The 16,196-nt window shown below is 45.3% G+C and overlaps 1 protein-coding gene across 1 annotated transcript in view; it reads right to left on the reverse strand.

The window, feature by feature from the left end:
• The window catches only part of GFM1 (G elongation factor mitochondrial 1), a 1,399,365-nt gene that overhangs the window by 407,930 nt on the left and 975,239 nt on the right, over nucleotides 1–16,196 (reverse strand). The window contains 1 exon segment of the mRNA XM_044070477.1: nucleotides 3,282–3,313. Coding sequence (XP_043926412.1) covers nucleotides 3,282–3,313 — 32 coding nt within the window.

The following is a 16,196-nucleotide window of genomic DNA, read 5'->3' on the forward strand; positions in this document are numbered from 1 at the left end:
TTAATACTTTGCTTTGTTAAGCACCTTAGACACAAATGTACTATCTTATCAAAGGAGGGCCAGTAGAACAATAAGTCATACAATCTGACTACATTTCCAAGCAGATACAAAACATACTTTAGCACAGATGTGCTAAGGCTGACAGAATATCTAGCAAGCTGCCTTACTTCTGGATAGTATTTTAGCTTGCAATGTTCAGTGAAGGTGTATACTGTAATCTATATGGCACCTTTAACATTCAATGAACAAAAACAGTTCTAAATTATGCTACAGATGAATCTACTGCATTAGTGGAGTGTGAGCTAACTGTGTTTGTACAGGGTTATTACTTTTTGATACTTGTCATAATAAAAGGCAACAGAGTAGACCAAATATTTAGATATTATACTTATTGACAATAAGGGCCTTCTTTCACTTATTTAAATGAAACAAACAGATAATCACTTTTGCTAACTTCTTTGGTTCTCATGGTATAATATGCAAGTTATATATGTACGCATTCAACAGATGATAACAGTATATCCATCACTCAGGTAACTTGGAAGGCCAGCAATTGCACAAAGTGATTATGAGACACAGATCATACCACTTTTCAGCATAAGAAGGATTGGTCTTGAGTGATAATCTATCATTAAAAACATCAAGTATGGTTGATTACATATAAGATTTTGCAGTCCTGAACTAAGAGCATTTAGAAAAAAGTGATTTCTATTAAGTTATTTTCATACCACTGTACATGCATCTTCAAAGGGAAGTGACACCATTTATCAGGCATAAATCTCATCACTGCCTACCCCTAAAAAACTTAATTGGCTTGAATAGCCCAACCTCCTGGTTTACAACCAACTAACCATAGTCTACTAATTACTCTACAAACCAGACAAAATTCCTCCCCTCCTTAACACACTGCTACCATACACTGCTAGCAGAGTCCTTTATTCTAACAACAAATCTCTACTAAAGATAACCAAAGCTAACAACTCTGCCGGTGAAACTCTATACTCCCACTGTATACCTAAACTGTGGAACTCACTCCCAACAAACATAAAAACTACCTCCATAATTTCAAAATTCAAACATACGCTTAAGTCAGTCTAACTAAAAAAAAGAAGTTATGTCCTTACCATAATGTTCCATCTGTGTTGTCGATCTTCATTCATTCTTAGTGAATGGGACTCTGTTCAGAGACCTCGGAACCGGCACGGCTGTTATACAGCTCTCGCCAGTTAAAAAACTTTTGAGCTAAGACTATCCATAATGCCCCTCTCTCCATTACCTCAGATCAAGGTTGCCGCCAAAGTATAGAAGGATAACAGAAGCCCTGTCTAAGGTAAAACCTAAAATCCTCCCAGAGCAAATGTCCAACCCTCCAGAAGTCCTTCAGAGGGGGCAGGAAGGTGGGATGCCAAGAATGAATGAACATCGACAACACAGATGGAACGTTATGGTAAGGACATAACTTCTTTATCTGATGTTGTCAATTTTCATTAATTCTTGACAAATGGGACAGAGTCCCCAGCTACTTTAGGTCCTGGGTGGCCCTAAGGAAGGCTATTCCTAAGCACCATAGAGCTAAAAGATGCTCTTCCCATGGAGGTCATATCCGATTTGTAATGAGTGATAAAGGTATGGGGAGTGGCCCACGTTGCAGCTGCACATACTTCTTCCATGGAAGCCTTGGAGTGGAAAACAGCTGAAGTGGATACAGATCTGGTGGAATGCACTTTAAGAGGCGCAGGCAACTTAAGGTTATTATGATTCTAAATGAAAGTAACACAATCCCTAAGCCATTTTGGTAAGGCAACTTTTGAGACTGGTTTACCCAAAGTTGAACCTGAAAAGGATACAAATAATTGATCTGATTTTCTAGATGATTTGGTTTTACTCACATAGAAACATAACTGTCTGTGAACACCTAGCAAATAAAAGCAGCATTCACCTTTATTTGAAAATTTTGGAAAGAAGACTGGCAAATCTATAGTCTGGTTAACATTAGAATCTGAGACCACTTTAGGTAGAAAAGAAGGATTGGTTAACGACACCCTATCCTTATGAAAAATCAGGGTGTTTCACACATAAGGCCTGCAATTCAGAAACTCTCTTGGCAGACGTAATGGCCACCAGAAAAAGAGTTTTCCATGACAGGAACTTGAAATCGCAAGTAGCTGCTAGCTCAAAGGGCTGAAGGACTAAGGATTGTAATTCTAAGGTCAAATCTCATGGAGCTATAGGATCCTTGAATGGGAGCTTTAGATGTAAAGCGCCTTTAAGAAAGGTTTTACATAAGCGATGGGAAATCAAGTTATGATCATCAAACCCACTGCAGAAATTGGAAATGGCTGCTAATTGAATTGTGATGGTGGAAGCAGAAGCTCCTACTTCAAAAAACAGAAGCCAGAAATTCCAAGACCTTCTCAACCGGGGCTGAAAAGGGATCTAAATTATTCATACGGACCCAGATTGAGAATCTTTTCCATTTGTTTAGAGTTTCCTGGTGGATGGTGTATGAGAAGCACAAAGGATTTGTTTGTACTGGGGAAGGTAATTTGCTCTGCCTGGAAATTAATGGAATTGGAGATACCAAGCTGTCAGTTTGAGATTGTGAAGGCTGGGAAGCACCAACCCTGTGGGTGAGACAAAAGATCTGGAAATGGTTCCAGAATCCATGGACGGTGAATCAGGTGAGGCCAAAGGAAGGGGAACCAGACTTTATGGGGCTAATAGGGTGCAATGATGATCACTTTGTTTCTCAGTCTTTGGGCTTTCTTCAAAAACAGGGAAATTAGAGGGATTGGGGGAAAGGCAAAATTAGTCTCAGGTGCCAAACATGGAAGAGTGCGTCTCTCAGGGACTCCCCCCTGTGGGGGAATTAGGGCAGCATTTGTGCTTATTGAGAAGACAAAAAGATCGCAGCAAGGCTAGCCCCAGCAACGAAAAATTTTTATTGCCACCTTGAGATTGAGAAACCATTCTTGAGGCAGGAGGATGCATTTGCTCAGTTTGTCTGCTATCATGGAGCTTCACAGGATATGCGTTGCTATTAGAAAGCGGTTGGAAGTGATAGCCCATTGCCATATTCTGAGACCTTCCTGACACAGGGGGTAGGATCTGGTTCCACCTTGCTTGTTGACATACCAGACAACTGACATGTTGTCTACCTCGATTCCAACCGTCCCCGAAGAAAGGATGGAAAGAAAGGCTTGCAATGCTAGAAGCACTACCCTCAATTCTAGGACACTGATGTGCAAATTGGCCTCTTGTGGGGACCAAGTGCCTTGAACTGTTCTTCCCAAATAATGACCTCCCACCTGATCTTGGAAGCATCCGTGGTCACTATGGTGGTGGGTGGAGAAGGAGCAAGGGTGATGCCCCACATATTTTCCTCTGACTTCATCCACCAGGATAGATCCTGCCTGCAGCATTTTCTTATCAAAATTGGATAAGACATTGGCTATGTCGCTGTGCCGCTAAGAGCCACTGAAGCAGCCTCATGTGATACCTTGCGAGAGGTACTAAGGTTATGGTCACTGCCATAGATCCCAGAACTTGCAGGACGAGAAAAGCTGGAACTTTGTTTCTGAAAATGATCAGTTGTACTCGCAACTTTAATTTTTTTAGAGGGAGAGAGGCTACACAAGAAACCATATCGAGGCTTGCTTCTACAAATTCTACGTCTTGTGTTGGAGTTAACTGTAATTTCTCTCTACTGATTATAATTCTCAAAGACTGGAAAAGGTCCAATATGAAGTCTGTGTCTTGAAGCAGTAGAAACACTCAGAATCTGCATAACCTCAAGTCAGCTGTTACCACTGCCATGCATTTCGTGAATACCCTGGGGGCTGTGGTGAGACTGAAGGTCAGCACTCTGAAATGGAAATGACTGGCTCCCAGACAGAAGCGGAGGAAACTTCTGGAGCGTTTGTCCATCTTTATGTGGTAATACGCATCCTGAAGGTCTAATACAGCGTATCCAATCATTCTCCTCTAGAAAGGGAAGGATAGACTAAACTGTGACCATCCGGAATTTTGTCTGCTGAACGAAACTGCTCAGAAGGCTGAGATCTAAAAAGTACAGTTGTGTACCTACCATAAATGTAGATGTTCGAGTGTATTCACTGTTGCAGTCATTACAACTGGGTTATCCTGCTGGCAGGCTACCTGCAGTCGGCCCGAGTTCCAAAGTCTAGGTCCTGCGTCGGTTGCTGTCGCCTCCTCCCTGACGTCAGTGCGCCAGGGGTATAAAAGATGCAGCCAATGCTATTTTCTTCAGTTTTTCTTGCCCCAGATGTCAGGTGCCCCTAAACTGGTAGGCTCACTAATGCCAAAAAGCATGCATAACCAAAAAACAACTTTTCCTTGATCTACAAGCAAATACACCACATAGGTTGTATAGAATAGAGAAGTACAGATAAGTCCCAGCAAGGAAAAGGGGGATGGAGAGAGGGTAACCTGGACTGCAACAGTGAATACACTCAAACATCTACATTTATGGTAGGTACACAACTGTACTATGTTCATCGTGTTTCACTGCTGCAGTCATTACAATTGGGTTGAATCCCAAAGCTATGGTTGGGAGGCTGGAGCTAAATAGGATTAGGAGAGGCTATCGGGCCCTGCAGAACTGCAGTGGCAAAGCCTGCCCTGGATTTAGAACAGAGAGGTAAGTGGTAGTGCTTTGTAAAAGTATGCATTGTACTCCAAGTTGCAGCCTCTAAGATGTCTTTGGTTGGTACTCCTCTGAGGAAGGCTGCTGCTCTGGTGGAATGTGGCCTAATGCCCTTAGGTACTGATTTGCCATGCTGTGAATAGCAGAAACGAATGCACTGGCCTATCCACTTTGAAATAGTCTGCTTTCAGATAGGCTTTCCTTGTGATCCTGCAGCATATGCTACTAGAAGCTGTTCAGTCTTTCTGAAAGCTTTGGTTCTGTCCAAGTAGAAGCGTAGCTGTCTGTGAATGTCCAAAGAATGCAGAAGTCTCTCACCCTTATTCTGTGAGTTCGGGTAAAAGGTAGGCAAGTGAATTGTTTGGTTAAGGGCCACACTGGTCACTACCTTAGGCATAAATATAGGGTTTGTCCTCAGAGAAACCCTATCAGGATGGAAAATGATGAAAGGTTCCACAGCCATGAGTGCCTGTAACTGAGACTCGTCTAGTGGAGGTTATTGCTAGGAGCAGAGCTGTTTTCCAGGATAAGAATTTTATATCAGCTGCAGAGGCTGGCTCAAAGGGAGGCAGAGTAAGTTTTTCCAAGACATAGTTGAGGTCCCATGCAGGTATTGGTGCTTTCCTTGGGGGGTCTTATGTTTTTGGCCCCTCTGAGGTACTGCCTTAGTAATGGATGAGAAAAAATAGGTGGTTCTGTATTGTAGTGAGCTGAAATGGCAGAGGCATGAATTTTAATGGATGAAAAGGAAAGGCCTTTATCCAGCATCTCAGTTAAGTATTGCAAAATCTGAGGAATATTTGGAACATTTGTGTTAATACCTTGTGCCTGGTTCCAAGCACAGAATCTCTTCCATTTTTCTACATAACATTTTCTGGTGCTAGGCCTCCTGGCCTCCTAAATAACATCCATAACTGCTTTAGAAAAAAGTGTGTCTTGAATGGCTACATTATTCGCCATGCTGCCAGGTTTAGGGTCCTGAGTTGGCTGTGCAGTATCTGACTGTCTTGTTGAGTCAATAAGTGAGGTATTTGAGGCAGTGTCCAAGCTGGGCATTGGGACAAACTCTTTAGGATTGGGTACCAGTGCTGGCGGGGCCAGTCTGGGGCAATCAGAATCATTTTTGGCTTCTTTTGTCTGTCCTTGAGGAGTACCTTGGGGAGGAGAGGCAGAGGAGGAAAAGCATATACTGTTAGTTTTTTCCAGCTGAAAGATAGAACATTCACTTTCCATGCTTGCTTGTGATAAGTCCTTGTGCAGAATCTTTGTAGTTGGCAATTGTGAGGGGAGGCAAACAGGTCTATGTCTGGGCATCCCCAGTTCCTTGTTATCATGCTGAAGACTTGTGGATCCAATTTCCACTCGTGGGGATCCATTAGGTTTCTGCTTAGTTCGTCTGCCAGAGTATTTATCCTTCCTGGTAGGAACTGTGCTTGCAGATGTACTTTGTAAGTCAATGCTGTGTCCCACAAGTTCATGGCTAGTCTGCAGAGGGGGTGGGAATGTGTGCCCCCTTGCTTGTTTATGTACCACATGACTGTGGCATTGTCCGTCTTTATCAGTAGTTGTCCTGGATGAAGTAGATCCTTGAAGGCTGTCAGGGCATTTTGAACTGCTAGCATCTCTTTTTGATTGATATGTAGATGCATTTGACTTGTGGACCATGTGCCCTTAATACATCTTCCTGCCATATGTGCCCCCCAGGCACAATCTGATGCATCTGTTGTCAACATCTGCCTGGCTGTGGGTAAGGTGAATGGCTGTCCCGTGTTGTGGCGACAGGCTTTTGCCCACCATCGAAACTCCTGTTGCAGGCAGGGAATGAGGGTAATTATTGTTTCCAGGCGGTGGCAATGTTGAGTCCAAACACTTTTTAGATACCATTGAAGTTTCCTCATATGCAGTCTTGCATATGGAATTAGCAGAATGCAGGATGCCATGAAGCCCAAAGCCTGCAGAATTTTTCTTGCAGATAACTGGGTCTCTGTTGCCAACATTTTGAAGTAAGTAGTCAGTTGTCTGTTTGCCTGGCGAGAGATAAGCCATCTGGGCAGTTGTATTTAAGCTTGCACCCAGGAATATTATCTCTTGAGAGGGTACGAGTTTTGATTTCTTTTCGTTTACTGTGTACCCTAGGCCTGCTAGTAATGTTTTTACAAACGCCAGATGGTGTAGTAGAGTGTCCTTGTTCTCTGCTTGAATAAGGTAGTCGTCCAAGTAAGGATATATTTGAATTCCTCTTTGTCTGCAAAAAGCAATTACTGGTGCCAGGCACTTTGTGAAGACCCTGGGTGCAGTAGATAAGCCAAAGGGTAGTGCAGAGAATTGGTAATGCACTGAGCCAGCTATAAATCTGAGGTATCTTCTGCATGATTGTCTGATTGGGACATGCAGGTATGCCTCTTTTAGGTCTAAAGTCACAAGCCAAGCCTTCTTGCCCAGCATGGGCAGAAGCTGTTGCAGAGTTAACATTCTGAATTTTGGAATGTTCAGGATAGACAGGTCCAGTACTGGTCTCCAGGTTTTGTCCTTTCTGGGCACCAAGAATAGCCTTGAGTAAAATCCTTGTCCCTGCTCTTGCTGTGGTACTTGCTGAATGGCCCTCATGTCCATGAGGAATGAAACGTGTTTTTGTGCCTCTGCCCATTGATTGTATGGCAGGTCTGGCATACCGTTTGGCCTTGGCAGGATATGAAAATGGAACCTGTAGCCCTGGGATATGATATTTAAGACTCATTTGTCTTGAGTGATCATGTGGCAATTTTGAGCAAAAAGTGCTAGTTTTCCTCCCAAGGGGGCTGCCTGAAGATAAGTGCTTGGTGCTGGCAGGGGAAAGTCATTGAGACGGTTTCCTGTATGGCTGTGATTTTCTTCTCCGCTTTTGGAGGTTGAAGCATCCCATTGTTTAAGCCTGTATGAGCCTTGCGGCTGTGATCTGCCTCTGGGGAGTCTGTATCTACCTCTTTGTGGTCTGCCTGACACTGGAAAGGACCAATTATTTGCAGGCCAGTTCCTGCTAAATCTGGGAGGTTGTACCTGTAAAAAATCCTTGACTGCATAGATTTAGCTTTGTCCTCCATTTTCTTCAAAACCTCTTCTGCTTTAACACCAAACAAGGTATCCTGTTGTAATGGAGCATCTAATAATTTTGCTTTAACATGATCGGGCATATTCTGTTCTTTTAACCAAGTATGTCTCCTAATGACAGAACCTGTAACAGCGGCCCTGCAAGAGGCCTCTAGGGAATCAAAACCACATTACAAAGTATGGTTTCCTACTTGTTCAGCAGCATGCAATAAATCCTGCATTTCTTTGTTTTCTGCACATTTTGAATTTGTCAACATTTTTTGTTTAAGCAGTGACATTAGATATTGCTGATATTTAAAGTATATGAAATTGACAATTTAATGCGCTTACAGCCAAGGTAGCAGAAGTATAAATCTTTTTTTCCCCATCTGTCCAGAGCCCTTGAATCCCTATCAGAGGGTATAGGGTTTTTTGCAGTGGATGCCCTGACCCCTTTGGGACCCTGAGAGAGAGTTTATGGGTCTGCAGCAGGGTTTTTATAAAGAAATTTATGAGAATCAGGAACCCTATAGTATCTGTCTGGCTTAACAGGAGCTGGAGGCAAAGAGTCAGGAGACAGTCCAGACTCTGAAAATACATCATCTACAATGTTTAAAACAGGAGGAATAGCAAGGGGCCTGTGCTGAGGTAATAAAAGGAAGTCTCTGAGCCTTTTCTTGGATTCTGAGTAATCTTGGCTCTCCCAGTGGAAATGCTCCCTCATAGTATGCAGGGTTTCCCCAAAAGAATAATCCTCAGGAGGAGAGGCTGAAGGAATAGATTCTTCAGCATCAGAATCCTCACAGGGAGGAAGAGAATATTCCTGGTCCGAAGAGGAATCAGAGAAAATGGAAACCTGATCTGAAGATGCATATTCTATCTCTTGCCTAGGCCTCTTATCAGGTGGGGGATGGGAACCCCTGATCAAAGTAATTAGGTCTTCGGCCATTTTAAACATCTGTTTTTTACACATGGAGGCCTGTCCAGGAGAATGCTGTACTTGTTTCTTTGTCTTTAGAGCTGCTTTAATCTTTGCCTTTGAAGCTGAAGTTGGTTTTACATGCAACTGTGTAGGCCTGAAAACACCCTCAGAAGCCAATGCCTGCTCAGCGGCTCTGGACCCATCTGAGGGAATAGTATCCGAGTGTCCAATACCTTGAGTTTCCAGTGGCCCAGTCGGCTCCACGTGGAAGTCGGAAGCGGCCTGTGGCTTTGAGGTAGCGGGCGTCAGGGGCTGGGAAAGCGCCTCACTGAGAACCGGTGAACTGGCGACAGGCCTAGCAGAAGCCTTGTCGTCGGTTTTGGACCTCGGATGCCTGTCCTTTTCTTTGCACTTTTTATAAACTCTGGTAGTTGGTTGCTCCAACGGCATTATATAGTTAAATCTTCTGCCAAAATAATGAAATGCAAAATCAAACCGACACTTAATAGTGCGTTGGTTAAATCTAGCACAAAACCGACAACTAGCAACGTCATGGTCAGGGCCTAGGCAAGGAATACAGTAAGAACAAAAATCCTTATGAGGTATTTGCTTCCCACAGGAAATACAATTATTAACTTTTTCTGACATCGGTCTGGAGCAAGAAAAAAGTTTCCCCAACAGCTACTTAGCTTTAATGAAGACTTCGGATCTGAAATTCGAATTTGAAAATCTCAGGAGTCGGCCGACCGGCACTTGCAAACTGCTTCTGCTTCGGGCACCGCGCGTCAAGAAAGACTGAAGAAAATGGCGTTGGCTGCATCTTTTATACCCCTGGCGCACTGACATCAGGGAGGAGGCTTCAGCAACCGACGCCAGACCTAGACTTTGGAACTCGGGCCGACTGCAGGTAGCCTGCCAGCAGGATAACCCAACTGTAATGACTGCAACAGTGAAACACGATGAACATCTGGTCTCCAGTCCAGTCTTTTTTGGCACAAAAAAAAAATCTTGAGTAAAATCTGGATCCTCTTTGGTCTGGTGGGACTTCTTGGATGACTCTTTTTTTCTAGCAGCTTTTGCATCTCTACAGCTGCTTGGTCCCTCTGATTGGGTGGAACATTGGGGACTCTTTTTGGGATCTTTGGAAAGAGTCTAAAGTGAATCTGGTAACTTCTGGTGATAATTCTCTGCACCCAAGTTTCCAAAGTTGTCAGTAGCCAAGCTGTCTGGTGCAGTGAAATACTTCCCCCGACTGTTTCCAGAGGTAAGCAATCAGACCTCCATTCAGGAGCGCTGGTAGGGATACCTGGAAAAGGAATCTCTGGTGTCCTGACAAGGCCCTTGGGACTTTTTGAACCACATTTTTCCACTCCTCTGATTCCCAGAGTAAGACCGTTGAGAAGTAAAGAAATGAAGCAGAAAGGTTCTTTCCATCTTTTTCACACCTGGTTACTGTGTGTCTGACTTTGAGGGCCAAACAAGGAAGATCCATCAATAGGAGCATTGATGAAGGAAGACTTCAAATGTGCCGTGAAGTCACACAAGTGCATCTAGGCATGGCGACTTATGGCAACGCCTGAACCCGCTGCCCCAGTTGTGCCTTTGGCTACATGAGCGATGAGCTGCATGGACAAGTTTGATATAGACTCCAGGGTGGCAGCTTTATCCTGCACCTTATTTACACACAGCTCCAGCGAGGGTATCCAACAGCTCCTTTATCAGATGCTTTTGGAGTCTAGTAAAGTATGCCATGAAATTCAAGGCATCGGTTGCTGAAGCCTCCTCCCTGACGTCAGTGCGCCAGGGGTATAAAAGATGCAGCCAACGCCATTTTCTTCAGTCTTTCTTGACACGCGGTGCCCGAAGCAAAAGCAGGACAACAAAGATCAATGATGCAAAGACACGCTTCCCAAACCTGTGCATTGTCAGAGACTCTTGGTTAGAAGGGTGGGCAGTGGAACTCTCTTCGGCAAGTTCCTTTTTGGTGGCCATCACTACCACCATGGCATCTACTGCTAAACTCTTTCCCCAGTGTGGTTGGTCTTCTGGAGCTGATAAGATTTTGTCTGGCATCTGGGTAATCAGCTCTATGGAATCAGGAGCCATCCATGCTCGCTTCAGCAGGAGGGGTCACTCAGGAAGTAGATGGGCAAGCACCGAAAGCCTGCAAGAAACTACAGTTGTGTACACTTAACCATAAATGTAGATGTTCGAGTGTACTGTCACTGTTGCAGTCATCACCTGTGGGTTATTCCTGCTGTGGTAGCCCTCGGCCGGCCCGAATACCAAAGGCAATATTTTTCTGCATCAGCTGCTGTTGTCTGTAGTCTGACATCAGGTCGTCAGTGCTATAAAGCAAGGCAGCCGACACCATTACATCGTTTTTTCTTGCCCTAACCCATCAGAAGCACAAGGAAATATGGTAAAGTCGTCCTGGTGGCTAAAAGCCACCGTGAGAAGCTTATGTCTCCCTAAGGAAAAAGGATAGAAGGGGGAAGGCGGAAGGGAAACCAGGACTGCAACAGTAAATACAATCAAACATCTACATTTATGATAAGTGTACACAACTGTACTATGTTCTTCGTGTTTCACTGTTGCAGTCATCACCTGTGGGAGGATTCCCAAAGCTGAGGAGAGGGTGGAAGGATTAGTTAGAGACCTAGGCATGGGTCAGCATGCCCTGCAGAACTGCAGAGGCAAACCCTGCCCTAGCCTTAGAGAAAAGAGGCAGGTGGTAATGCTTTGTAAAGTTATGGACAGAGGTCCAGGTGGAAGCTTCCAAGATGTCCCTGGTGGGAACTCCTCTGAGGAATGCTGTGTAAGTGGATGCTGCCCTAGTGGAATGGGTAAGAATAGACTTAGGGGGTGGTTTCCCATGTAGTCTGTAGCAGAAATGGATACAGTGTGCTATCCATTTGGAAATGGGCTTCCCCTCTGCCCCTGGGGCAAAGCTGACAAGAAGCTCTGTTTTTCTGAAGGGTTTAGTATGGTCCAGGTAGTATCTGAGCTGTCTGTGCACATCTAGTGAGTGCAGAATTCTTTCCTTGTTTTGAGGGTTGGGAAAGAAGGTGGGTAGATGTATGGTATGGTTGAGGGTCACATCAGATACAACCTTGGTAATAAAGAAGGGGTTTAGTCCTCAGGCAGACCCTGTCTGCAAGGAAAATGATGAAGGGCTCAATGGCCATGAGTTCCTGAAGTTCTGAAACCCTGAAACCCTTCTGGCTGAGGTGATAGCTAGTAGGAAATCAGTCTTTCAGGAGAGGTATCTCAATTCTGCTGAAGCAGCAGGTTCGAAGGGTGGTAAGGTTAATTTTTCTAAAACATAATTTAGGTCCCAGGCTGGCGTGGGTGGCCTTCTGAGTGGTCTGAAATTAGAAGCCCCTCTGAGGAATTGCTTAATCAAAGGATGTGAGAAGAGGGGCTGGTCTGTATCGAAATGAACTGAAATGACTGACGCCTGGATTCTAATCGAAGAGAAGGAGAGGCCACTTTTGAGTAACTCAGGTAGGTATTCCAGGATAAGAGGGATGGAAGGTTGTGAGGTACTTCCCCCTCTGGATTGGCTCCAGGAGCAGAATCTTTTCCATTTCCCTGCGTAAGATTTTCCTGGTGCCTTCTGGCCTCTGTGATAATGTCTAGGGCCTGTTTACTTAACAGGGAGCCCCTTGTTTGCTTTTAATGTATTAGCCAAGCTGACAATTTGAGAGTCTGCAAGTCTGGGTGCACCCCCCCCCCACACCTGGGTCAAGAGGTCTGAGATCGGGGGAAGCTGCCTGGGAGGCTATAATGTCAGGCTGCACAGTAAGGGGTACCAATGCTGTCTGGGCCAATCTGGAGCAATGAGGATGGTCTTTGGTCTCTCCTCCCTTATCTTGATCAGTGCCTTGTGAATAAGAGGCAGAGGAGGGAATGTGTACACAAAGAGGGAGCTCCAGAGGAAGGTCAAAGCATCCACCTTCCATGCTAGATGGTGATACTCCCTGGTACAGATATTTTTCAGCTGGTGGCTGAGGTGCAAAGCAAAGAGATCCACCTCTGGAGTTCCCCACCCCTGAATGACTTGCATTAAGATTTTTCTGTGGAGCTGCCATTTGTGGGGGTCCAGTAAGTTTCTGCTTAGGGGGTCTGCCAGGGTGTTGTTTATCCCTGGTAGGTACTGGGCAATTTGGTGTAATCCCATGGAGGAGGCTGCCAGCCAGAGGTTCATGGCTAGCCTGCACAGAGGGTAAGATTGGGTCCCTCCCTGTTTATGTACCACATTACTGTGGTGTTGCCTGTTTTGATAAGGAGAACCCCTGGCTCGAGATGGGGTTTGAAGGATGTCAGAGCCTTTTCTACTGCCATAATTTCCTTATGATTGATGTGTAAGGGAAGGTGCTGAGCATCCCAGAGACCTTGGGTGCACCTGCCTCCTAAGTGAGCGCCCCAAGCAATGTCTGAGGCATCAGTGGTGACGGTCTGCCTGGTAGGGCGGAGGATGAAGGGAAGACCCTTGTTCCTGGCACAGGCCCCTGCCCACCAGAGAAACTTGGCCCTTATACAGGGGATCAGAGGGAGAGAGGTCTCTAGAGGCTGAGAGTGCTGACACCAAAGGTTCTTTACATACCACGGAAGTTTCCTCATGTGAAACCTGGCAGAAAAATTAGAAAGATGCAAAATGCCATGTACCTCAAGGCTTGCAGGAACTTCCTCGCAGTGAGGTGACTTCTGGAAGCCAGTTGGGTAAAGCAGAGAGGCAGGAAGCTCTGCTTTTCTGGGAATAGGAAGGCCATTTGGGATGCTGCGTCTAGCAGTGCTCCCAAGAAAATGATCTTCCTGGAGGGTGTTTGCTTTGATTTCTTCTCGGTGATGGTGAACTCTAAGGAAGTTAGGAGGGTGTTATCAAAGAGAAGGTCCTGCAGCAGCTTTTCTTTGTGCTCTGCCTGAATAAGGTAGTCGTTCAGATAAGGGTAAATCTGTACATTTCTTTGTCTGCAAAATGCTATGGCCGGGGCTAAGCATTTGATGAATACTCTGGGTACAGGAGATAAGCCAAAGAGTAGCACATAGAACTGAAAGTGTTGTGAGCCTGCTCTGAAGCGCAGGAAGTTCCTGCAGGATTCCCTTATGAGGATGTGGAAGTAGGCATCTTTTAGGTCTAGGGTCACTAGCCAGGCAATTTTGTCAGCATAGGCAGCAGCTGCTGCAAAGTTAACATACTGAATTTGGGGACCACCAGGGAGGTATTCAGAATGGATAGATCCAGGATGGGGCGACAAGTGCCCTCTTTTCTGGGAACAAGGAATAGTCTGAAATAAAACCCTTTGCCTGTTTGATCTGAGGGGACAGGTTCTACTGCTCCCTGGGATGTGAGAGTTTGGACCTGTTTCAATGCCTCTGCCCACTGATTTGGAGGTAAGTCTGGGTACCCTCTTGGAATTGTGAGTTCGTTGAAAGAGAATTTGTATCCCTGAAAAATGATCTTTAACGTCCACTAGTCCTTTGTTACAGAAAGCCAATTTTCTTTACAGAGAGACAGCCTTCCTCCTAGCTTTTGGTGAGTGAAAGGAGGGCAGAGGGGGGAGAGGGAATCATTGAGAGTTTTTGACATAGAAGTGTGGCTTAGAACTCCCTGCCTTTGGGGCAGAAGTGGGTCCACTGTTTGGTTCTCTGTTGCCCCCGGGATAGGGGCCTGGGTGGTCTGTCGCTGCGGGGCTTACCTTACCCTGTCTGCTAGGTGCAGGGAAGGACCAGTGCTTAGAGGGAAAGTTCCTGCTGAACCTGGGAGGTTGAACCTGAAAGAAATCTTTTACTATTTACATAGATTTTGCTTTGTCTTCCATCTTTTTAAGCACCTCTTCTGCTTTTACTCCAAACAAGCGGTCCTTATCCAGGGGTGCATCAATTAATTTAGATTTGACATGATCAGGGAGAGGATGTTCCTTCAGCCATGCATGTCTCCTAATGACAGATCCTGACACTGCTGCCCTGCTTGAGGTTTCTAGGGCATCACATCCACAGTGTAATGAGTGTTTGGCCACTTGACAAGTAGAGTGCAGTAAATCTGCTAACTCTTTCGAACTGGCACAATCAGGAAAGGTTGAAATCTTTTGTTTTAATAGTTCCAAAGTGTGTTGCTGATATTTTAACATATGGAACTGACAGTTGAGTGCTCTGATAGCTAAGGTTGCAGAGATGTATACTTTTTTACCCCTTCTGTCCAGAGCTCTGGAATCCTTGTCAGAAGGAATAAGATTCTTGGCAGAACTAGTCTTAGCTCCTTTAGGTCCCTGTGTAATGACCTCTGGGTCTGCAGCAGGATTTCTGTACAGGTATTTGAGAATCCGGTGCTCTGTATTACCTGTCAGGTTTACTGGGACCAGGTGGGAGGGCGTCAGGGACCAAGTTAGATTCATGGAAAACATCATCCACCACATCTAAGATGAGGGGTGGCGGCCAGGGGTCTGTGCTGGGGCAGGTCCACAAACTCTCTTAGTCTTTTCTTAGACTGGGGAAAGTCCTGAGATTCCCATTGGATATGTTCCCTGAGGGTGTGAAGGGTTTCCCCAAAGGAGAGGTCTTCTGGTGGGCAGGCAGAAGGAATGGATTTCGCTGCATCTGAATCTTCAGAAGTAGTCAGAGGTGGTGGTTCCTCTTCAGAATCTGAAGAATCTTCCTCAGAATCCTGTTCTGTCATAATTTCAGGAAAAGGGTGTCTTTTCGTTTTAGAAGTTGTGGCCTGACTACCCCATTTTACGCATTTGTGCTTGGGGTGGTGGAGCAGGAGCAAGATAGTGGCTAGAGGCAGATTTTCTAGGCCTAAGAGTACCCATCGGTCTGAGAAAAATGGTAGTCGGATGAGAAGACCTCGGTGTTTGTCTATATTTGGTAGTGCGAGAGGCCTCCTCAGAAGCCAGTGTCTGCGTCGCAGTTCTGGACCCAACCAAGGCAGAGACAGCCAAAGGCTCAGAAGACGAATAAGATTTCTGTGGCATACCGGACTCCAAAAGGGTCTCGGTAGAGGCCTGCATAGATATTGCATCAGGCATCAGGGGCTGCAAAAGTGCCTCATTGAATTCTGGAGAACTGATGACCTGCTTAGTGGAAGAGTCGTTGGAAGGCTTAGCCTTGTGTGGTCTGCCTCTATCTTTATCTCTGCATTTTTTTGGAATGTCTCCGGATTGTTGGCTGACGCATGCCATTTTGGAATGCGAAGATGAAAATACTGGTCTACAATAAGAGCTCTACGGTGAATGGTTCTTGTGTTAAAGAGGGCACAGAACCGGCAAAGGGGGATGTCATGGTCTGGGCCTAAACAAGTGACGCAGTATGATTGAAGTCTCGGTGTGGGATCTGCTTTCCACAGGTGCGACAATTGTTAACTTTTTCGGGCATCAGTTAGTGCAAGAAAAAATTATCCCCGACTGGGTACTTAGCTTTAGACATTTTCAGCTATAATTCAAACTCTGCTAGCGACCGACCGGAACACTTGAGAACTGCTTCTGCTACGGGCTCCACGGCAAGAAAGACTGATGTAATGATGTCGGCGCATTGCTTTAT

Source organism: Protopterus annectens, chromosome 4.part1, assembly GCF_019279795.1.
Source record: "Protopterus annectens isolate FY-2018-M chromosome 4.part1, PAN1.0, whole genome shotgun sequence".
In the NCBI taxonomy this organism is placed as follows: Eukaryota; Metazoa; Chordata; order Ceratodontiformes; family Protopteridae; genus Protopterus; species Protopterus annectens.